Source organism: Hypanus sabinus, chromosome 17 (assembly GCF_030144855.1).
Source record: "Hypanus sabinus isolate sHypSab1 chromosome 17, sHypSab1.hap1, whole genome shotgun sequence".
In the NCBI taxonomy this organism is placed as follows: Eukaryota; Metazoa; Chordata; class Chondrichthyes; order Myliobatiformes; family Dasyatidae; genus Hypanus; species Hypanus sabinus.
This window is the reverse complement of record NC_082722.1, coordinates 25,052,643-25,077,011: the sequence shown is the minus strand read 5'-3', so window position 1 is coordinate 25,077,011 and position 24,369 is coordinate 25,052,643. Positions and strand designations below refer to the sequence as shown.

Here is a 24,369-nt window from a genome sequence, read left to right as displayed (position 1 = left end):
GGACTGGCTTTATTTGGCAATTCATTGCTGGTTGCTACCTGTGATAGCCACGCTGAGGAGAACGCAAGGTAAATGTGCAGGGATAACTCTGTGTAAAAAGGTGCAAGAGAGGGCGGAGGAGTGTTTGGAGCTGCCTGTTGAACTCTATTCCCGGTCTCATCTGACCTCTAACCCCTGTCTCTAAGCGATGGGGACGGGATGATGGCGGCTCGGGCCCTGAGTCGGGAGGAGGTGAACGATATAGTGGCTCTGGCTCTGCGCTCCGGTCTCACTGAGCGCGACATTGCGCAGCTGCCGTCGGTGCAGAAGTTGCTGGGAGGCCGGGGCCGGGGCAGGGGCCGGGGCCGCCCCTCGTCGCCGTGCCACGGGCTGGTGCCGCTCCTGGCGCTGCTCCTGCTGCTGCTGGGCCTGGGCGGCCCGCTCCGCCGCTCGGCCTTCAGCCTGTGGTTCCGGCTACACGGTTCCTCAGTGGAGAACGAGATCTGCGTCTTGGGCTTCTCCGACTTCCCCAACCCCTTCCGCCGCCCCTTGGACTGCCGCGTTTGCAGCAATATCACCGCCGTCGACAGGAAGAGCAACCTCAGCCATGAGGAGTTTCTGCGGGCCTACGCCTACTCCATGCAGCCGGTGGTGGTGGAGGACGGTCAGAGGAACTGGTCAGCCAGGGAAGTCTTCAGCTTCGAGTTCTTCTCCCAGATCTACAGTAGCGGCAGCAGCGCCTTGGACAACAGCGGCAGTGAATGTCAGTTCTTCCCCTACGACACGGAGTTTCACAATTTAAGAGATGTTTTCGGGATGGAGGCCGGTCGCGCTGGCATGCACAGCAATGCCAAGCCTTGGTATATTGGGTGGTGTGTGTCAAAATTCAGCTCTTTCACTTTTATTGCATGGCGTGGCGAAGATAGGTGAAGGGCCACTAAATTTCAAGGTATTCTTTTGAGACAAGTTTGGAAGTGGAAAGAGGGAGAAGTAATGTCTGGTAGTGTTCATCAAAGTACATAGCTGTCACCATGTACGATCCTGAGATTTGTTTAATTGTGATGGGCATACTCAATAAATCCAAGAACCGTAATAGTATTAATGAAAGACTACACCCAACAGGACGGACAAACAACCAATGTGCAAAGGTAACAAACTGTGCAAATATAAAAGAAAGAGATAATGATAATGTATAAAGAAGCAATGAATATTGAGAACCTGAGATGAAGAGTTCTTGAAAGTGAGTCCGTCGTTGGCTGTGCAAACAGATCAGTGATAAGGCTAGTGAAGTTAGCCCCATTGCTTCAGGAGCTAGATAGCAGATGGGTGATAACTGTTCCTGAACCTAGTTGTATGAGTTGTGAGACTACTGTACCTAAGAGATGTAGTGTTTATGGGTTCAATATCCATTCAGAAATCTGATGGCAGAGGGAAGAAGCTTTTCCTGAATTGTTGAATGTGTACCTCTGTCTTCTGCACCTCTTTCTGATGGTAGAATTGAGAAGAGGGTATGTCCTGATGTCCTTAATGATGAATGCTGCCTTATTGAGGCATTGCTCCTTGAAGATGCCCTGGATGCTTGTGAGGCTAGTGCCCATGATGGAGTGGGCTGTGTTCACAATTTTCTGCATCTTGTTCGCTGAAATTGTGGCAGTCGGAGGTACCCACCTACTTCAATAGGCTTCACTTATACCGGTTCCGTGGTAACCTGTCTGAATGACAATCGTCCAGTAGCACTTGCATCCACAGTGGTGAAGTCTTTTGAGAGGTTGGTGATGAAGCATATCAACTCTTGCCTCAGAGGTGACTTAGATCTGCTCCAATTTGTCTACCATTACAGCAGATGCCATCTCATTGACTCTTCACTCAACCCTGGAACATCTGGATAGCAAAGATGCATTCATTGGATGCTCTTTTTTATCTACTACAGCTCAACATTCAATACCAACATTCCCTCAAAACTAATCAATAAGATCCAAGAACTTGGTCTCAAGCCTCCTTGTGCAATTAGGTCCTCAATTTTCTCACTTGCAGTCCCCAGTCAGTTTGGATTGGGAACAAAATCTCTTCCACAATCTCTGTCAGCACAGGTGCTTACCTCCTGCTCTACTCACTTTACACTTATGATTGTGAGTCGAAGCACAGCTCCAATGCCATGTTCAAGTTTGGAGATGAAAACAGCTGAGTGGTGCCACAACAACAACCTCTTACTCAGTGTCAGCAAGACCGAGGGGATGATTATTGAGATCAGGAGGAGGAAACCGGAGGTCTGTGAGCAAGTCCTCAGTGGAGGATCAGAGGTGGTGAGAGTCAGCAGTTTTAAAGTCCTTGGTGTTATAATTTCAGAGGGCCTGTCCTGGGCCCAGCATTTACAAAGAATGCAAGGCAGCACCTCTACTTCCTTTGGAGATGCAACCACCTAAAACTTTTTGTATTTGCACAGTTTGTTGCCTTTTGCAAGGAGGATGAACACCCAACTTGATGCAGTCTTTCATTGGCTCTGTTGTTATTTTTCGGATTTATTGAGTGTGCCTGCAAGAAAATCAATCTCGGGGTTATATATTGTGACATGTATGTACTTTGATAATGCATTAACTTTGAACTGATTGCTGCAGCAGTGAGAAGAGAGCAAGGCCTGGGTGGGGGCGTGGTCCTCGATGGGTGCCGCTTTCCTGCATCACTGCTCTGTGGTGGGAACGGACTGGACCTGTGATGTGGGGCTTGTATTTTATGTTCTTAAATCTGCAGCCAATGAACAGAACATTGGCGAGTCCTCAGTAAATAAAAGGACTGCCTTAGTTATCAGACAATGGGAAATAGTGAACGTAAGTAAATAATGGCAGGTTATTGAGGAATCTGGTGACATCTAAATATAGGGTAACTGCTTTGCCAAAAAATGGTAACATACAAAGTAGTAAATCATGTGAATGATCTGAGATTATATTGACATACTGAATCAAATTAAATTTGGGGACAACTTTGGCAAAGTTAGGATACAAGGATGTTGAGTGCATAAGACGTGAGAGCAGAATTAAGCCATTCTATCAATTGAGTCTCCTCTGCCATTTGATCATGGTTGATTTATTTTCCCTCTCAGCCCTATTCTCCTGCCTTCTCCCCATAGTCTTTGATGCCCTACTAATCAGGAGCCTATCAACCTTGATATCCCCAATGACTTGGCCTTCACAGCCATCTGTGCCAAAGAATTCCTCAGATCTAGCTAAATAAATTTCTCACCTCTGTCTTAAATAAATGTTTTTCTGCTCAGTGCCCTCCTGTCCGTAACTCTCCAACTGTTGGAAAGATCCTCTCCATGTGCACTCTATCTAGGCCTTTCAACATTCTATAAGCTTCATAGACATTTCCGCCCCCCTCCACCTTATTCTGAATTCCAGCAAATACAGTCTATGAGCCATCAAACATTCCTCATATGTTAACCCTTTCGTTTCCAGGGTCATTCTCATACACTTCCTTTGAACCCTCTTCAATGCCTCTGTTCCCCCAATCTGTCCGTCCTTCTATAAACTCCCTGCTTCCTCAAAACTATCTGCCCCTACACCTACTTTTGTATTGTTTGCAAATTTGGTCACAAAGCCATCATTTTCCATTATCCTGATTATCAACGTATGTTGTGACAAGTAACAGACTCGATACTGAAACATGTGGAACATCATTAGTCACTGCGAGTCAACCAGGAAAGACCCCTTTTACTCCCACACTCTGCCTTCTGCCAGTCAGCCAATATTCTGTTCATCTTTCATGTAATATTGTGGGCTTTTGCTTAACAGCTTCCTGTGCAGCACCTTTTCAAAGGCCTTATGAAAATCCAAGTAAACGACATCCACTGACTCTCCTTTGTCTATCCTGCCTGTTATTTCCTTAATTAATTCCATCAAATTTGTCAGGCTAGATTTCCCCCATAAGGAAACCTTGCTGGCTTTGGCTTCCAAGAACCCCAAAGCCTCATTCTTAGTAATGGACTCTAACATCTAACCCTGAGATGTCAGTCTATAAATTTTCTGTCTTTTGCCTCTCCTTATAGAGTGGAATGACATTTGTAATTTTCCAGTCCTTTCAAAATCTAATGATTTTTGAAAGGTCACTATTACTGCCTCCACTATCTCTTCAGCTTCTTTCAGTACCCTGTGGGTGTGGTCCATCTAGTCTAGGTGATTTGTGTACCAGAGTCCTTTGAAAGCTGTAGAGTAGATCATCCTCTGGATCAGATGAGTATCTTCAGATTTAAGCTAGAAAGGAAAATGAAATAGAGTAAGATTGTCAAATCAGAAGTTGGTAAATTTGGAGGATGATAGACTGGAAATAACAGGAGTAAAAGAAATAAGAGTAGGAATGGCCTATACTGTCCCTTGAGCCTGCTTTTCCATTTATAAAAATCTCAGCAGGTCAGGCAGCAATTTTGGAAAGAGAAACAGTAAATGTTTCAGATCCAAGGCCGATTTGTCTGATGATTTTGGTTTTTAATTGAGATTGAAAATTCACTACCCTTCTTTAGATTTGTCCAGTGTTTTTGGTTTTTAATTGCGATTGCCAGTGTATACATTTTTAAAATCTCCTTTCAATAAGATTGTGTTTTCTGGTCTTTTCTGCTTGCTTGGAACAAGCCTCAATTTCCCTGTAACCTAGAAGTTATCTCTACTTCCAAGTTGAATATATTCAGTGAGGTTGCCCTCTCATTCTTACAAACTAATAACCTTTAGCGAAACATGTACAATCTGCCAGCTCTCAAATAATGCCATGAAGTAATGGATTCAATGTCCTTAATGTCAATCGTGATGTTTAAGGAGCTTACTTCAGCAGGTCATGTATTAGAGATAGAGCAGAGCCAAGGCTTTTTGATTAAGATTTTTAGTTTCTATTCTTCAATGGAAAAAGTAAATATTTAAGAATTAATTAATTTGGAGAAGAAAATGCATGGAAGTTACAAGAAAGGCCTTTAAAAAGATCCAGAGTTACTGAGTGTGTAATACGAAGATGAGTTGATATTTAGAAAAATGCCTAGTAGCAATATATCATTGAATCATAGCTGATGTAGGCATGACTTGCTCTTGCTATTGTGCTCTTTGTGCTGGAGGGGAAGTTATGAAAGAATTATCTATATAATAAAGTTGAATTTTTATGATGGGTTATGGTTGAGGGAAGAGCTGGGAGTGCACAGGAAATCAAAGCTCAGGCCGGTGTTTCACTACAGAGCTTCATTTCATGCTGCAGCTGATCCTCGTTGAATTAGAATATTCCCTCAGCCCTGTTTTAGTGGTAAGTATAGTGAGAGCTAATAACTCGTAAATAGGGATGTGAGTTGTGCTAATATGATAACTAAGCTGTAGACAAAGCCTAGAAGTAGAGACATGGAATGGACCGCTGATGACACCCAAGGTTCAGGAACTTCACTGATTCTATTATAGCACACACCCTTTATTGTATTAGAAAACTAGATTTGCTGCTAGATCTGTGGATTGTCTGTAATCAGGACCTCGTCTGTTACTTAATTACTGTAGATTCCGGACTACAGAGCGCACCTGATTAAAAGCCGCACGCTCTAATTTTAGAAAGAAAATCAATTTTGTACTTGTACAAGCCGCACCGGATTTTAAGCCACAGGTGTCCCACGTTGTAATATGAGATATTTACACAGAAAGATATTATATGTGAGGATTTTTTAACTTTTAATTAAATCCGTATGGTAACAAACAAATACATATTGCAAATGCTTTTTTTCGAACAGTGCCTGTAACACAGCTACTTTTAAATATACATACGTATCGGTAACACACAAATTACGTTGCGTATACTTTTTTACTGAACAGTGCACGAACAACATTCCAATATCTCCTAACGACTGGTAAAAAAATATATATACTGCAGCCTACCAGGAAAAGTTATTGATTGCCTTTAACTTAAAAGCTGCATCATATGCTTTTCTTCGAGTGTTTTCCATGTTGATGAGGGTGAGTACAAATGACTGATTTACAATAATTTAATTGTGAAAGTGCGCTTGATTTATCGTACAATTTCATTGGACCTCTGTGAACTACTCATCAATTTTATTGGTCTTGCTATGAAACCCAGCCCCCTCCTTTGTGAGAATCGCAAGAGCACCCGTGGAAGGGTGGGGGGGGGGGTCAGTTGACCCAGTAGGAGAGAGAGAGAGAGAGAAACATGCCAAATTGCACGTTCCACCCGGGATACAGAATAAGGCGACAGCGACTATTGTCTCATGGAGACCACGTGAAAAGCCCTCGGGCAAGGTGGGCTGGTTGAGAGAGAGATTGCATCATCCCAACCTGATTGACACCTGTGACCCCGTGAGGAAGTATAAAGGAGAGTCTCAGGGGGACAGCCCCTCAGACGCACCCAGAGGACACGAGAGAGTGATCCCGCAGCAGCGGGAAGCCATTCTGAAGGAAGCCACGTGCGTTAGATTCCGGGATTGGAATTTGTGGCTGGAATCACAGAAAACCGCTTTTAACTAACATCGGGGAGAGGAAACCAATGCTCCCCCGATTTCACGGAAGATTCATCAAGATTCGGCAAGTTCTTTCTCTTCTTCCCAATCTCTCTCTCTCGGTCGCCCCATGTGAAACCCAGCGATTTTCAAAGGGCTGAGGCCTGCAGACTTTCTGAGTGACTTTTATATTTCCAATGGACAATCTATTAACCCCTAGACAACAGCAGAGCTCACTTAATGATGAGTATTACTATACCTGCGCTTTAGATTGAGTGTTGACGATGTGCACTATCTGAATGTATGTATTAACCCTACTTTTGTATCCCTTTATAAATAAAACGTTTGAAAATAGTGACATCAGACTTCAACGGACCTCTCTATCTTTGCTGGTAAGTTCTCCAGTTACGGGATTCATAACAGTCTAATGTTACGAGGCAAAATGTTTTTGGCGGCATGAAAAAGAAAACATGCATTAGCCGCACCGTAGTATAGGCCGCAGTGTTCAAAGCGTGGGAAAAAAGTAGCGGCTTATAGTCCGGAATTTACGGTAGGTCTTCCTTTTGCCACAATTCTGTTATCAAAAAGAGGCTTTACTGGTAATCTTGTCAACTAAGAATATAAAAACTGTACCAAATTCATGCTCAGGTAGATCAGCTTTGACTGGTCTCCTGGTGTGCACCAGTCTTTAATAAATTGCTGCTATTTCAAAAGTCAGCTCCTGCAGTCCTGATAAAGAATCTCAACTTGAAATGTGATGTGCACCTTTTACTTTCACAAATGCTGCTTGACCTGTTGAGTTCTCATAGCGTTCTTGTTTCCTGTTCCAGATTCCTGCATCAGCAATCTCTTTTGTCAACATGGATATAGACTTATTGAAAAAATGCACAGTGCTGCTGGCACAAATCTTATATTCATAGGGCTAATGGGCACTCCCTCTAACGTTTGAGTCATAGGGCAGAGTAAGCTATTGGTGGAGAATGTTGGCTAGGTGTTCTTGCTCCTTCAAACGTGAAAACTCCTTTATGTAGTCTCTAAGAATGCAACAAGTGGAAGAAACAGATTACTATTTCATTTTATAACCCTTTATTTTTCTTTTGCAGGAGTAACTGTGATTCCAGTGCAGCTAGTATTTTGAGGCAGCACTACAAGCGGCCATATTTTATCCCAGCTATCTCTGAATCAAGCAAAATGGACTGGATATTCATGGGAGTGCCCGGGCATGGAGCCCGTATGCATGTAAGAATGTTAAAATGAACTGTTACTAGTTTGCAGCTCAGAAGAAAGGATATCCCTCCTGGTCCTAACTGACTTCACTTTTCTAACTCTTGATTCTGTTACTCTAGGGCAGTGGTTCCCATACTTTTTTGGGTTACCACCCCCTCATCTCCTAGACCACATCCCCAGCCTTTCCTTCTCCCTTTCTAGCCTTGATATAAAATCAATATGAATTTTGATTTGCGATGCACAGTGAAAGAAAATTGGAATGGCAGATTCAAAACAGTGACAAATAACTGCAAAAATTATTAAAATCTGTTGAAAGCTAAAAATAAAATTATTTAATTATAGTAAACTCAATTTTCTTAAATAATTGTGGAGCATACATTAGTAGTCCAACTGGTGACTACTTCATTGATTTTTCACTTTTGAACAAGATGGATGGGCTTGGAACAGTGATATCAGCTTCTCAGCATCAAGCTGAATGTCACTCAGAAGGAATTGTAGATCCCTACTTTCAGCAATTTGCGTTCTATTTCATCGAAAACAGTATTTAATGATTTGTACATCTATTACTTAGGTTTTTGGAAACAATATGTTGTCTTGTGAATTACACAGTGAATTATAGATATGTTAGGTCTGCTTCTTTCAAGAAATAATAAGGCCACAGTGGCATTCTATCATTGTGAGCTGAACATCCTTCCCTTTGAAAAATTGCTCAACAAACTGAGATACTGACTCCCCCGTCATATCTGTTTCTAGTCCTCTTGCAAATAACAATTTTTGAACCATGCTGTCATCTTTTATGAAGCAAGCATAACCAAGAAGCAAAGAGCTGTTGCCTGGCAAAGTTGGCTCATCCAACTGCAGAGCAAATTCTGTTGTCCTAGGTATGTTGCACAATGTATCTTCCACGTTCTCAGACATTTGAATAGAGTTGTCGCAGAGTGGAATTGCTTTAATTATTTGTTCTGGTGACTTAATGCAAAATTGTACCAAGATCCTCCCTTACAGAATTAGTTCTTCTTCAATTGTATGGGGCTTTCCATTTTTAGCAATGAGCAATGAAATGTTGTTGAAGCATGCACACCATCACTGTTTTGTTAAGTGCTGGCAAACATGTTTTGAGATGTTTTCTGTTTCTGAAAGTTTGCAAAGAGGGACTAAAAATAAGCCAAGTTCTTGTTTGCTTTATCAGAGTATATTCTCTTCAAATGTTCAAGGAGCCTGGACAGTTTCATTGCCTCGTTTGGAAAAATGTTTTCACAGAACAGGCACATTGGCTGCTTGGTGTTGGTGTAAATCCACATTTCAGATACTCCTATACTTTTCGTTTGGTCTGCTTTGCCATTTTTATTATGGATTAATGACCACGATCTATCATATATCATTTAAGTCGAACTTCAGACACTGTGGTCAATAAAAGGGAAAGTTATGATGTTATTAGAGCTTAGGCAAAACCTGATTCTCTGCCTGAAGGTACATGAAGTGGGGCCCCGACATCTCAGTTGGGTCATGGGCCAGGCAGCATCTATAGGAAGAAGCAATGTCGATGTTTCGGGCTGAGACCCTTCGTCAGGACTTGCTTGAATTTCCAGCATCTGCAGATTTCCTCGTGCCCACAATTTTATTTCTGGCCTTTCTCCTCTTTTTGCTCTCTGTCTCCTCTTTCTCCCTACTTTCCCAGTGTCTGATGTGGAAAGGTGAGAGTGAGACAATCAGTGTAGAGCTAACATGAGGAACCCTAGGTTAAGATCACAAAACGGAAAAGAAAGTAGACTGCCCGCAAAGATTTCTGTGTCTCCATCTCTGGAGCAAACTGTCTACCAATATCTTTTATAAACCTACCGACTCTCACAGCTATCATGACCCTGCTTCTTCCCACCCTGGTTATCTGTAAAAATGCCATGTCCTTTTCTCATTTACTTTGTCTCAGCCACATCTGTTTCCAGAATACGGTTACCCTTCCAGAACACCAGAGATGTGTTTCTCCTTCGAAGAATAGATTTTCCCTTCCTTCACCATTGATCCTGCTGTCACTTGCATCTCTTCCATTTCCCAGACATCTGGCCTCATCCCATATTCCTGCTGCCTTAACAGTGATAGAGTTCCTCTTGTCTTTACCTACCAGCCCCTGACCCTCCGCATTCAGCACATCATTCTCTGCGACTTCTGCCATCTTCAATGGGATCCTACCACCAAACACATCTTTACCTCTTCCCCCACTCTCCGCTTTCCGTAGGGATTATTCTCTGTGTGATTTCCTTGTCCGTTCCTCTCTCTCTGGTATCTCCCTCCTGGCACTTATTCCTGCAAGTGACATAAATGCTGCCCTTGCAAATTCACCTCCCATCTGACCTCCATTTAGACCAAAATAGTCCAAACAAGTGAGACAGCACTTCACCTGCAGATCTGTTGAGGTCGTTGTCTTCTGTATCCAGTGTGAGCTCCTGTACATCGGCGGTACTTGGTGTAGATGGGGGTCTACTTAGTCTAGCACCTTTGCTCCATCCAAAACAAGCAGGAATTCCTGGAGACCTACCATTTTAATTGCAGTCCACGCTCCTGTTCCAACATGTTGTTTCATGGCCTCCTCTACAGCCATGATGAAGACCCTCTCAGATCGAAGGAGCAACGCTTCATATTCCATCTGGGTAGCGTCCAACCTGATGGCACGAACACTGATTTCTCTAATGTCCGGAAGCTTTTTCCCCTTTCCCCCCTTCTTCCTCCTTCCTTTCTCCACCATGGCTCCACTCTTACCGCTTCTCTTCTCTCCTGCCTATCACTTCCCTCTGGTGCCCCTCCTCCTTCCCTTTCTCCTATGGTCCACTCTCTTCTACCAGATTCCTCCTCCTTCAGCCCTTTATCCTTTCCACATCATTTCTCAGCTTCTCACACTATTCCCCCTCCCCCATCCACTGCGCTTCACCTATCAGTTTCTAGCTAGTACTCCTTCCCCTCCCCCCAAGACCCCCTCTTATTCTGGCTTCTTCCCCCTTCCATTCCAATCCAATCCAGTTCAAGGGTGTTGGCCTGAAACATTGACTGTCTATCTCCCCCCCGCCCCGACCTGTTGAGTTCCACTGGCATTTTATGTGTGTTGTTCTAACCCTCGTCAGTATGGACATCAATAATTGTCAACAGTCAGGAGCTCTGGGGAGCATTGGAAGTGGTGAGGGGAAAGGAATCACAGCTGGCTGAGTGGACAGCCTAGGGAAAATGGAACCCAGGAAAGTTCGGATCTTCCTGCTCCTTTGCTTTCACTGGCCGCAGACACAATAGGGACACTCATCCCAGAGTGGGACTCGTGTTTCAGTCACTTATTTATTACATGTACATCAAAATATAGTGAAATGCATTACAACCACACCCCTGGAGGTGCTGGGGGCTGTCAACTAGTGTCACCACACATTGTAGTGCCAATAAGGTATGCCCACTATGTTTACAGAACAACACAAGCAACAGATCAACAACCACAAGACAACACCAAAACAAACCCCTTGCCTCCCCACTTACAGACACACAGCTCTTTAGCCTCAGGACAGGTTTAGGCCATCTCTGGGCTTTCAACTTCCCCAGTGAAATCACAGACTCAGGGCTTCAGCCAATGGACTTCAACTTCCAGGCTTCCAGATAACCTTTGGCCTTTGAGCTTCGATACTGACCCCAGGACACACCGATGACTATGTATGAGGACCTTGAACTCTGGACTCACTGATGATAAGACCCTGAGCACCTTGCCTCAAACTCCAGTCTCACTGGCCTCCTGCCCTGGAATGAAAGGATGACTTGCTGATCACATGGACCACCAGCCCTCATTTTTGCTGGTCTGCCGGCATGACGTCCCAGCACAGCTGTCCTTCATCACCTGTGCATCTCTGCACATCATAATAGTGCTGTTATATTAAGCTTGTACAGTTGTTTGGCCTTCTTAGCTTGCACAGCCCTTGGCCATCTGAGGAAAAGAATGTTTGAAGATCCTAAATCTGGCACTAAACCTATTACAACAGCAACACAGACCTTCTGGTACACATCTGAATCATACAGTAAATATCCCAAAACACTGTAGAGGTACCACCAACACTGTCTGCAAAATTACAATATCTTCTAAATCCATTGGCATGGTAGCTTGTAAGTGATATCCAACACCATAATACTGAAACTACTGCATTTATCAGGGCAAGAAATTCAAGAATGTTCTCAAAGCCTCCTCAGCAAAAGTGTAATGTCCCCATTGATTTGTGGCCACAGGTGGTCCGTGAACTCTCAAATGGAGAACAAGCTTTAGGAGGCCATTGTGAACCTATAATCTTTTCTCTAGAGCACACACAAGCCCACTTTAAGCAGTGAAAGGAGCGCACAACCTTCTACACCACTCATCAACATCTGCCCTAACTGCCAGAGTTTGCAGATCTCATCAGTAATCTAAACTCACAGAATTGAAATGAAATCAAGCCATTCCCGATCCTGATGGACAGCCTAAGATGAGCGTGTGACCTATAAAACTTACTTTATTTACAGAGTAAGAGTACAGTACATTGAAATTAGATTTCAAGGTAAAGTGGAAAGAGATTATTCCTAAAGCTGAACGCGCATCAGTGTTTTATTTTCTTTCCAACTGCAACCCCTTGCCCTGACATTCCTCAGCATCTATTTAATGAATGTGTTTAAAAGGTAATTGTACAAAGTAATTTTTATAGTACAAATTTAACTTGAATGTGGTGTTCAATCCTCATCTGACGACAAGAACAGGCTGTAGAGGAATATGAAATTAATCCCGGCAGGCAGAGTTGGTGAAGATCGGCATGATGGTTGTGGGCCTAAGAGGTTTTCAGTGCTGCACAACTCTGAAAAAACTGTTTTTGAGTTATTGGCATTGGAACTTAATATAAAAAATGTTATTTTTAACGTGTCTTTACTCCTTAGATTGATGATGTAGATAATCCATCCTGGCAGGCCCAAATCAGGGGCATCAAGCACTGGAAGCTGGAACCCCCTGCAGAATGCTACTATGAATGCTCTTCACTGGAAGCCATTGTGTACCCTGGACAAATAAGTACGTAGATTTTCCCAATACAGTGTGGTGGTAAATGAGTGTCGATAGTAGGCGTGGATGCGGTGGTCTGCTTCTATGCTGCATGGCTGACTCTACACATACCTCAACTTTCCCAGCCCATATTTTCACCGTTGATCCCCAAACTGTCAAGTTACCGTATTATTCCAAAATTTTACCTAGATCCAATGTTCCTGCAGGTTGGTAATCACATGTGATTGAATTAGACAGATCAGGCTTCCAGCACTGCCTGGAAACAAAGCTTTCTAATTTATTACATGATTGGTTGTCAGCTGAAGCTTAATTTGCATACCGACTCCAAATAACTTTGATTTGACAAGGACTATGCCATTGTAGAGAATTGGCATGGTGTGCTTTCCATGTATAGTACTGGATAATTCTTAATTTAACAAAGACAAAGTCTGTCAATGGGTGTTAGCTGCACCCGAGTTCCGGGATTATATTTGCATTACCCAACAATGAATGAGTAAGAGATCAAATGATCACAGCTGACTTGTGTTTATAAAATAAAAACAGGGAATACTGGAACTACTCAGCAGATCAAACACCATCTGTGGAGAGAGAAACAGTTAATGTTTCAGATTGATGATTTATCATCATCATGTAGAAAATTATAAATCCAGCAAGCTTCAGATTTCAGAAAGGGTGCAGAACAAAGAGAATAATTGGAATGGCTATGATAGTGGACACAGACTAAATTAACAATTATAGTGGTGAAGGCTGCAGGGAGGGAAGTTGATGGAAGACGAGGCAAAGAGTGATTAGGTGAGTGAAAGCAGGATGGAAGCTGCAAATAAAGGTGATGAGACCTTCAAGTTCTGTACCAAAGTCGAAAACATCAGTAAACAAAATTGAAGTGAAGTAAGGAATTTGCCACGTACTCCACCAAGGCAAACATGGGTCATACCTTTGATTTTGGAAAAAAGGGTTATTTGTTTAATGTGAGAATTCATTCCATCAGGCATGGAAAGCCTTTGGAGTGGGTGGAGGGTCTATTGATTGAGCATCTATTTTAAGGAGGAGACAAAGAACCTGCAGACATTGCTGGTACAGAGTGGAAGTGTAGTGGGATTGGACATTCGTAGGAAAAATGAGCAGATTGGGACTAGGAAATTGGCAGCTGTCCGTTGAAAGTGGATCCGATGTAAGTAGGGAGGAACTGGACTGAAACAGAATGAACAGAGTCATGGAAGGAAAGGAAGTTCTGTGGCACAGGAGCAGATTGAAACAATGGGATTTGCCATCCTGTGTATCTTGTGACTGATGCAGAAATGGTTGGAGGAATGACGTCCTGAAGAAATGCAGTCAGTGACTTTGAGCAACAATGGTCTTGCATTCTGGATGTCTACATGCTCAAATTAATATCACTTGGACTTTGAGCAACACTGATAGGGAAACCAAGGAGTAGAGCTCATAAATGCCTTGAGAAGTAACATCTTTAGAGCTCTGATAATATTTATACAAAATGTTACCTTGGATAAATTATCTAATCAATAAGCCAAAATAACTTTTAATGTCAGCAGAGAGGAGCTGGAGACCTAAGAAGCAGTTGAAACCTTTTGTTTCTGTATATACAAGTCTGTGGTGAGTAATGAGGCTGACCCTTGGGAGTTTGACAATTTGATTTGAAGAGTTTTTGTAGGAAGTGAACGTAGAATGAAATGAACATAAAGGAATACATGGTATTAATTGGTGATGGAATGTTTTATTTAACTCTTGCTTATATTGAGATATTTTGGTCATACATGAACAATGTGTGAGGGCTTCTAGACAGTATTGTAACAAAGCTGCCTGGTTCAGATTACTGCCTCACTGGAGAAAGGGCTAAATCAAATAACTGAAGAAGCAAATGAAAATAAATAATTAATATTCATCCAGCTGGATCCTATAAAAATGATTTGAATGAACAGTGAACCTTACTAACACACAGAAAGCTCAACGATGCATTCGTGCTGATCAGGAATTTAGCTTACTGGGTTGTCAGTTCCAAAGTGTGTAGTGGATTAACAGCCAAGAGTTTGCTAATGCATGATTTATGGTCATAGCTGGTTTCTTTTTGTTAGTGTCACGAGGATAATTTTCTATTTATTGAAAATAGTATTCCTTTAAAAACCACATACGCTTGCCTTATGCTGTGCTGTTTCTGTTTCAAGATCTCACATTACGCAGTAGGTGTGCCTTTAATTAAAACAGCATCCAAATTAAAGACACCTATTTACCTTTAATTTGGATGTTATGGAAATTAAAGGCACCAAAAACAGACTGATATTAAAGCACCTAAAAGTGCAGAGCAGTCATGAACAGAAAAGTGTTTCTTTATACTACACCAACAGCTACACGCAGAATCATGGAACTTTCATGTTATTTAATAAGTAATAAACTGTTGCCAGAAATAGACACCAAATAGAGAAGGCATGAATTTCATAAACACAAAATTTATCCTCTGGTTTAGTCAGAGATACTTTCCTGCAAGGCTGAAACTCATGATTATCCAACTGAGCACAGTAAAACTCGCATTAAATGCGAATGTTATATAAATTAGAATCTGGACAAATGTAATTTTATTCAATTTGCATATTGTTATTAACACTCGCAACTGCAATCAGTCCTACTCAGTTTCTTTCAGCCACTATCTTGAGGAATAGTGGAGAAAATCTACCATTAACTGAAGTAGCTGTTTTTTTTGCTCCTGGTGTAGAACTAGGAAGTCTGCTATATCCATAATTATAAAAGATTGTTAGCTATGTGTGAAGAAAAAGTAAGGCAAAGTTGCCACTGTATATCACAGTCAAATGTTAAATAAATAAACAGAAAAATTAGGCAGAAACTGAGCAAGTGATGCTAATATTTACACATAAAGAAACAAAATCACAAATATGTGCTGACAGCACTCAGTTCTACACTCCTTTTTAATTGTTCCATTATTTCTGCTTTGTCATGCTGCATGATTACATCCCATTTTGAAGAAATTTTCTCCAATTAACTATGGGAAGGCTGTAGCTTCTGCTTTTGATCCCTGCCCCAAACTCTGGTCTCCAGCACCCAATTCCATCCCTTCGCTGATCACTGTCCAGGGCAACCTTAGCATCGTATTCATTCCTGAACTGAGCCTCTGATCTCACACCTTCTGCATCATCAGAAATCTTTCTTTTGGGTGGGGCTTTGTCCACCTTTGCCTCAGTCCTTCTGCATGTTGAGACCTATTCACGTTGTTTTCTATCTCGAGGTGCAACTGTTTTGATGTAGCTCTGAGTGGTCTCATTTACCATCAGCTGTAGGCTTGAGCACATTCTAAATTCTGCTTCCTGTATTATAGTTTGTGCCAGATTCCAATCCCAATCACCCATCTCTTCCACTGATCTATCAGGATGGACTGGAGGTAAAAACAACCAAGGAACATGACGTCAAGCTGGTATTCTTGACATTCAACTGCAAATTCCAGGGCAGAGGATTTGTGAACAACTGTATAGAAATTAATGTCGAAAGAGGGCTGAGAAAATTTACAAGGATGTTGGCAGGACTTAAGTTATAGGGAAAAGTTGAATAGGCTAGGACTTTATTCCCTGGACTTCAGGAGAATGAGGGGAGATTTGATAGAGGTATACAAAATTACAAGGTGTTTTGATAGGGTAAATATAAGCAGACATTTTCCACTGCGATTGAGTGAGACTAGAACTAGAGGTCATTGGTTAAGAGTGAAAATTGGAATATTTAAGGGGAACATGAGGGGGAACTTCTTCACTCAGGGTGGTGAGAGAGTGGTATGAGGTGCCAGTGGAAATGGTGGATGTGGGTTCAATTTCAACATTTAAGAGAGGTTTGGATGGGTGGGATATGGTGGCTGTGATCCAGGTACAGATTGATGGAATTAGGCAGAATAGTGATTCAGCATGCATGAGATGGGCGGAAGGGACATGCACAATAGACTTTCCAACTCATTGTTACTGCAGGGAAGATTGGACATTACACAGAGTGAAGTGACATTTTACTTTGTTGATCATTTTGGCTGGAGATGTGAGATTATTGTACTACTACCTCTGTTGCACATGAATGAAATGTACAGCAGACTGTGTAATGGGGCAGTGACCTCAGCCACTTTACTGGAACCGCTTGTATTTGTTAAGACAGTGATTGGGTGGTATGAATTGGAAAAAAGTACAACTGATGTGATAACCTTGTCTTCCTTCCACTTCTAGTTGTGTTGGACACAAATAAATGGTTTCACGAAACTCACATTTTGGGAGAAGAACTCAGTATTACAATTGGTTCAGAATATGACTGAACTCTGCAAGGTTAAACCTCAGAAAAAGAAACACGGCGCCAAATTGTTACGGCATTAAAAGAACATTGGATAAAGGCTGCAGAATTCTGTGTGCATTGGATAACAATTCACATCACCTCAAATGGTGATGAACAGAAATGACTATTGTGCTCTCAGCTTGAGGTCTTTTTAAGAATGTTCATTGGGAGTTCAAGGATATAAACATTACTTCTGCATAAAGACAGACTGGAACCAAAGTGTCAATATTTTCTGGGAATCCTCACAAAGGCAGTGCTCCAACCAAATTCAATTCTAGTTATCAAAATGTTACCTTATTTTCTCTGACTTAAAATCCTGCTGGATGGTTTGAACAGTTTAATGGATTGGAATTGTTTCTCTTGTTTACCTGTAGCTGCTATATTCTTGCAGTTAACATATTCAGTAGCTTTCTCCTGAAGACAAACAGTTCTCTTTAATCCTCTGTTCCTGCCATGTTCTCATAACCCAGATGAAAAGTGATTTATCTTTTTCCAGCTTTGGTTTACAGTGAGTTTATAGTCTCCAGATCATCATTTCATCTTAAAAGGAAGTTTCAAATTAGCCTGATAGGATTAAAAAGAAAAGCATTTTTGTCACACTTTCCTCTTTGTAACAGCTATATTGAAATTGAAAGGTGGCAAATGTGAATACTTCAGGTATTTTCATGATCAACTTTACAATTGGAGTTAACCTATCAAAATATTTGTAACTCAATTTTAGAAATATATGTGAATGTGAAGCCAGATTTTACTCAGTAGGTACAATTGAAGTTATGCAATAATGGAAAAACTAAAGACACTAGCATTACACCAAGTACATATACTTTGCACACCCTGAGAGATGAGTTATGTGACTCACTGGATCAACTGGATATTGTGGCACAGTCTTAAGGTCCCAGGTTTGAGTGTTCACTGAAGTAGAGTTGGTGACTTATGGCATTATCCTATGCTTTTTTAAAAAAAGTAACATCTACATTAATTGTCAGGTTTGGATGGTATCCTCAAAACACAGTCATTTCAGATTTGCTTGGGATCTCCTTGCTAGATTCTGTAATGTCTGACTTTGTTTTATAGAATAACTTTATATAAAGGAGTTTTTATTCACCTTTGTATTTACTGTTACTTTGTAAATAGTGCATTTTTAAGTACACCAAGTTCAAATTAAAGGAGGCTGAATAACTTAACAGGAAAGGAAAATGTTGGAAATCGACATCATGCAGCATCTTTGGAGAAACGATTAATATTTTACACTAATATTAGTTCATCAGAACTTTAAATTGCAGAGTGTTAATCTTATTTGCACTTTACTCTCTAAATACCTTGGGTTTATTTTACAGGAATGACATTCCAGTTACTACCATGTTTATAATGGATATGTGGTTTAAAGGTTTACTGTTGTTAGAAATTAAAATAATTATCTTGATATGCAATATTCATGTCTATTGGCACATTAGTTTCATAAGTTACTTATAATCCATGTAAGATATGTGGAAATAAAGTATTTCTTTGATAATTGGTACTTATTACACATGTGATCTTTATTGATGTGTTTAAGATCATGTTAATGATTTGTACAATAATTTGCAAGAGCAATATTTTAGAGTATTAAAACCTAGCAGGTTTATCATACTAGCAACCACTCCAATCACCTATTCATGTAAGAGTCTGGGATAAAATAGGATGAATGGAAGTTAGAAAATTAGGAGTGTTGGCCAAAGTGAATTGACCAATAGCAAAGGAGCAGAGTGAATATAATTACTGAATGGAAATGATGGAAAATCTGGTTTCAGTGGACCATGTGTTTAACGGAAAATGTTTTGGTTCCAGGATGTAGATTCCTTGCAGCAAGGAGCTCTCAAAATGTATAGACCTCCTCCCAATTTCACTTTGTGTGACTATCAGAACACAGTAACAAAGGGGAATACATGATGACAAGGAATGTCTTGTACTTGTGTTGGGTATTTTTCTTTCTCCAATTCAAATGCACTGATAGAATATCCACACAATTTCACAGGTCATGTTTAAATCTGAATCTGGCTCTCAGAAGCTGCGGTTGGTCTTGTATCTATGAAAAACGATACTATCCTTAATTTCTTTCACTTGGCCTAGAATTTTTTTGTACTCTCTTTTACCACTTTATACATTCAAAACCTTTTCCAAATTTAGCCAGCCTCTTAGAACTCCTGTTACAAAAGTCATGTTCCGGTACCAAAAGGACATCTGAATTTACCATTTACAAGACCAATCAATTTTATTATTTTAACTTAAGTATAAAAACACATAATTAACAAATTTTAAAAAATAAGCAAAATGCTCTGGATGTTGGAAATTGTAAAATCTGTAATAATAATAATAAAAGAGCTTTGACCAGCAGACAATCCAGACATGGAAAGTTTTGAGAGGAGGGGATTTTAATCAGGTCCGCCACCCAAGTACAAAAGGCAGCAGCAGGTCATTACAGTGAAAAAGAGCTTACAGTAGTGACCAATCAGTATTTGGGATAGATTAGCAAGAGCAAATTAAAGGAGGACAAGGGCAAGTGCAGAGCCATCTTCGCAACGGCAGTGAACAGAGTCCGAGTGGTGATCTTGAGGCTTCAGCTCTTTGAGAAGCGACGTTTCATTCAGAGAAATCGCAAGTAAAAGCTCAAGGTTACGTTTTTTTTTCCTTTCTGAACAGCTAAGACAGTAGAGATGCCTGGCAGGTTTGTTGGATGCTCCTCCTGTGGGATATGGGAAAACAGGGAGACCTCCAGTGTCCCTGACAACTACAACTGAGAAGTGCATTCAGCTGCAGCTTCTAAAAATCCACGTTAAGGAGCTGGAGCTGGAATTGGATGAACTCTGGATCACTTGGGAGGCTGAGGGGGTGACAGGACACATTGAGAGGTAGTTACATCCAAGGTGCAAGACACAGGAAGGGGAAAGGGGTTAAGGAGCCAGTGCAGAGTACCTCTGTGTGGCCAACCCCTCAAGAAAAGATTTGGATACTGTCAGTGGTGGGGGGGGGGGAAGAAATGACCTAACAGGAAAGACACAATGAACTGAGAATGCCTCTAGGACTCAGAAAGGAAGGGGGAGAAGAGGCACACTGCGGTGATAGGGGATTTGTTAGCTAGGGGAACAGGCAGGAGGTTCTGTGGATGAGAAAAAGATTCCTGGATGGTATGTTGGCTCCAGGTGCCAGGGTCTGGGATATCTTGGCTCAAATCTTCAGTATTCTTATGCAGGAGGGTAAATAGCCAGAAGTCTTGATCCATGTAGGTACCAATGACTTGGGTAGGATGAGTGATGAGTTTCTGTATAGGGAGCTCATGAAGTTAGGTGCTAAGTTATAGGGCAGAGCCTCCAGGGTTGTGATCTCAGGATTGCTACCCATGCCACATGCTAGTGAGGCTAGAGCTAGGCAGATTATACAGTTTAAAATATGGCTAAGGGGTTAGTGCAGGAGAGGGGGCATAAGATTTTTGTATCATTGGGCTCTCTTCCAGGGAAGCTGGGGCCTGTACATAAGGGACAGTTTGCACCTGAACTGGAGGGTACTAATATCCTAGCAGGAAGGTTTGTTAATGCTGCATGGTGGTGTTTAAACTAGAGTTGCAGGGTGATAGGAACCAGAGTGCCAGAACACTTAGTGGAGAGGCTGTGGAAGCAGGTGTTGGTAAGATTGAAGGAAAAAGCTAGGAATTAAATTGTTGAGCATGGTGCAACTAGTGTCCTGAGCTGCGGGTACTTCAATACAAGGAATATTGTAAGAAAGACCAATAATAGTGCTGAAGATGAGGTAGTGGTTTACAAACAGAGGCAATGTGTAGTAAAGAGAGCGAAATTGCAGTCAACAGGATGAGCTGCAATGTAAAAGATGGACACAATTGAAAAGGGTGAATACAGGCCTGAAGCTATTAAATTTGAATGTGTACAATATATGGAATAAGGTAGACAAACTTGAAGCAGAGTTACAGATTGGAAGGTATGATGTAGGCATCACTGAATCATGGCTGAAAGAAGATTATAGGTGGGAACTTAACGTCCAAGGATACACCAGGAAGGAAGGCAGGCAAGAAGGCTCTGAGGGTGCTGTTGCTATGGTTAAAAATGAAATCAAAACATTAGAGGTGATATAGGTCAGAAGGTGTTGAATCATTGTAGATAGAGCAAAGAACTGCAGGGGTAAAAAGACCCTGAATGAAGTTGTATACAGACACCCAAACAGTAGGAAGGATGTGGCCTACAAGTTGCAACGTGAGGTAGAGAATGCATGCCAAAAGGATAATGTTACAATAGTCAATAGAGACTTCAGTTTGCAGGTAGATTGGGAAAATCAGGTTGGTGGTGGATTCCAGCTGGGGAAATTTCTAGAGTGCCTATAAGATAGCTTTTCAGAATACCTTGCGGTTGAGCCCACCGAGGGATCAGCTATTCTGAATTGGGTGTTGGCCAGAATTGATCAGAGAACTTAAGGTAAAAGAACCCTAAAGTCAGATGTATCAGTATTATAGTGAAGTAAACAGAGGCATGAGAGAGGAGTTGGTCAGAATTGATTGGAAAAGAACACTGACAGGGATGATGGCAGAGCAAAAATGGCTGGAATTTCCAGAAGCAGTTTGGAAGACACATCCCAAAGGGGAAGGATACTAAAGGAAAGATGACACAACTGTGGGTAACAAGAGAAGTCAAAGCCAAAGAGAAGACATATAACAAAGCAAAAATGAGTGAGAAGTTTAGAGGATTGGGAAACTTTTTCAAAAAAACAAAGAAACTAAGGCAACTAGGAAGTAATTAAGAAGGAAAGATGGAATATGAAAGTAAGTTAGCCAATAATATTAAAGAGGATACCAAAAGTTTTGTCAGGTACATAAAGTGTAAAAGAATGGTGGGAGTGGATATTGGACCACTGGAAAACAATGCTGGAGAGGTAGTAATGGGGGACAATGAAATGGTGGATGAATTGAATAAGTATTTTGTGTAAGTCTTCATGTGGAAGACATTAGCAGTATGATGGAAGTTCCAGGTGTCAGGGGCCATGAAGTGTGTGAAGTTACCATAACTAAAGAGAAGGTTCTTGGGAAACTGAAAGTACCTGGGTCAGAGGGTGCACACCCCAGGGTTCCGAAAGAGCTGGCTGAAGAGATCGTGGATCAGTAATGATCTTTCAAGAATTACTAGATTCTGAAATGGTTCAGAGGACTGGAAAATTGTAAATGTCACTTCACTCTTCAAGAAGGGAGAGATGCAGAAGAAAAGAAAATGTGGGCCTGACTTCAGTGGTTGGGGAGATGTTGGAATCAATAATTAAGGATGAGGTCTCAGGATATTGGAGTTACATGATATAATGGGTCATAGTCAACATGGTTTCCTCAAGAGAAAATTTTGCTTGATAAATCTGTGGGAATTCTTTGGAAAAATAACAAGCCAGATAGACAAATGAAAATCAGTTGATGTTGTGTACTTGGATTGTCAGAAGCCCTTTGATAAGGTGCCACACATGAGGCTGCTTAAGAAGAAAACATTGGCATTATAGGAAAGATTCTAGCATGAATAAAGCACTGGCTAAAGGAAGCAAAGAGTAGTAATAAAGGAAGCCTTTTGAGCTTGTCGGTGTCTAGTGGTGTTCCACAGGGGTCTGTGTTGGGACTGATTCTCTTTACATTATATGTCAATGACTTGGATAATAATTGATGGCTTTGTAGCGAAGTTTGCAGGTGATATTAAGATAGGTGGAGGGGCAGGTAGTTTTGAGGAAGTAGGCTACAGAAGGACAGACAGATTAGGAGAATGGGGAAAGAAATTGCAGATGGAACACAAGATGGAAGAGTATGGTCATGCACTTTGGTTGAAGAAATGAAAGGGTTGGTTATTTTCAAAATGCAGAGAAAATACAAAAAAAAAACTTTAGCAAAAGGGAGTTGGGATTGCTTATGCAGGACTCCCTAAAAGCTCATTTGCAGGTTGAGTTTGTGGTGAGGAAGGCAAATGTAATGTTAGCAATCATTTTACTAGAATGTAAAAGCAAGGGAATAAGCAGGATTGAATAGCTTATCATATAAAGAGCGTTTGGTGGCTCTAGTCCTGTATTCACTGGAATTCAGAAGAATGAGGGGTGAAACTTATTGAACGGTGAAAGGCCTTGAAAGAGCAGATGTGGAGAGGATGTTTCCTGTGGTGGGAGAGTCTAAAAGCAGATGACACAGCCTCAGAATAGAGGGACATCCATTTAGAACAGAAATGGGGAGGAATTCCTTTCGCCAGAGAGTGGTGATTCTATGGAATTCTTTGCCACAGGCAGCTGTGGAGACCAAGTCTGTATGTATATTTAAGGCAGAGGTTTATAGATTCTTAATTGGTTAGGGCATGAAGAGAAAGCAGGAGATTGGAGCTGAGGGGAAAATTGGATCAGCCATGAAGAAATAGCAGAGCAGATTCGATAGGCCAAATGGCCCAATTCTTCTCCTTTATCTTATGGTCTTATTACTAGTAAGGGAAAATAGCTGCAATATATTAAAACCTGCACATTCAAGTTACCTTTTGCTCTTTATGTTAATGCTTGGTACTTTCTCTACTTTAAAAAAAAATTCCTTTTTAATTTAACTTCCTTATTTTCCAGATATTATCTAAACCTGAAAAATAAAGTGTAATCCCCTCACTCGCCTGTGGGAATTCCTTGCCCAAGTGTGCTTGAAGTGGCAGAAATGTAATCCAGGAAAGTGCTGAGCACTTTGAGTCTATCGAAAATGGAGGTCAAGAGCAGCAGCAGCAGTGTTGTCAGATCGCAGTTTACTCCCCCACCCTGTCAAACTCCATCTGTCCCCGGGTCAAAGTCCGTGTATCTCCGAAATGGGTGTCTTAGTCATCCCTGAACACGTAAATGTAGAAACAAGTTTATCTTCAATCTCGGACAGGTGATTGATCTTAATGTCTGTATTTGTTTTTTCTCGGATTGAACATCAGAGGTGTAAAAAACCGGCTGGGCCTCCATGAACCAGCTCACTGCTCTTCCTCTTACACTATATCTTGCAAGAAAGCTCCGTTCGACAAATTAACATCGAAGCCAGCAGAGGAGCTCATCATCCCCGGATCCGATGGGAAAACGAATCACTCCAGCGTGATCTAGAAATCAGTGGATGGATAACCAGCACACGCCGGCAAGCAATGGAGGCTCCAGTAAAGTCTATGAATGTCTGTTTTTTTCTCGATGAGCTGTGTGTATGTCAGAGCGATTTGCAGCAGACAGGGAGTCTGCACCTGGGCAGCTGTGTCAATTGTGTACACCACTTGACTGCCAGCCAAGTCGGAGGCAAAATCGACTACCACTTTAATTACTTTAGCTGTAGATC

At 41.5% G+C, this 24,369-nt stretch overlaps 1 protein-coding gene across 1 annotated transcript; it reads left to right on the top strand.

Annotated features, from left to right (window-relative positions):
* The first annotated feature begins 88 nt into the window (after positions 1-88).
* LOC132406753 (uncharacterized) lies at positions 89-18,555 on the top strand. The gene is made up of 4 exons (XM_059992691.1): positions 89-851; positions 7,546-7,681; positions 12,590-12,719; positions 16,934-18,555. Exons 1-4 carry the CDS (start codon positions 199-201, stop codon positions 17,017-17,019), a joined length of 1,005 nt encoding a protein of 334 aa, XP_059848674.1. The 5' UTR covers positions 89-198; the 3' UTR covers positions 17,020-18,555.
* Positions 18,556-24,369: the final 5,814 nt, after the last annotated feature.

What these genes read in the sequence shown, in the direction of transcription:
- LOC132406753 (XM_059992691.1), top strand. Translation starts at nt 199, where the DNA reads ATGATGGCGGCTCGGGCCCTGAGTCGGGAGGAGGTGAACGATATAGTG. An exon ending in AAGCCTTGGTATATTGGGTG is followed by an intron (nt 852 to 7,545) that starts GTGTGTGTCAAA and finishes TTTCTTTTGCAG; the next exon opens with GAGTAACTGTGATTCCAGTG. An exon ending in GGCATGGAGCCCGTATGCAT is followed by an intron (nt 7,682 to 12,589) that starts GTAAGAATGTTA and finishes TTTACTCCTTAG; the next exon opens with ATTGATGATGTAGATAATCC.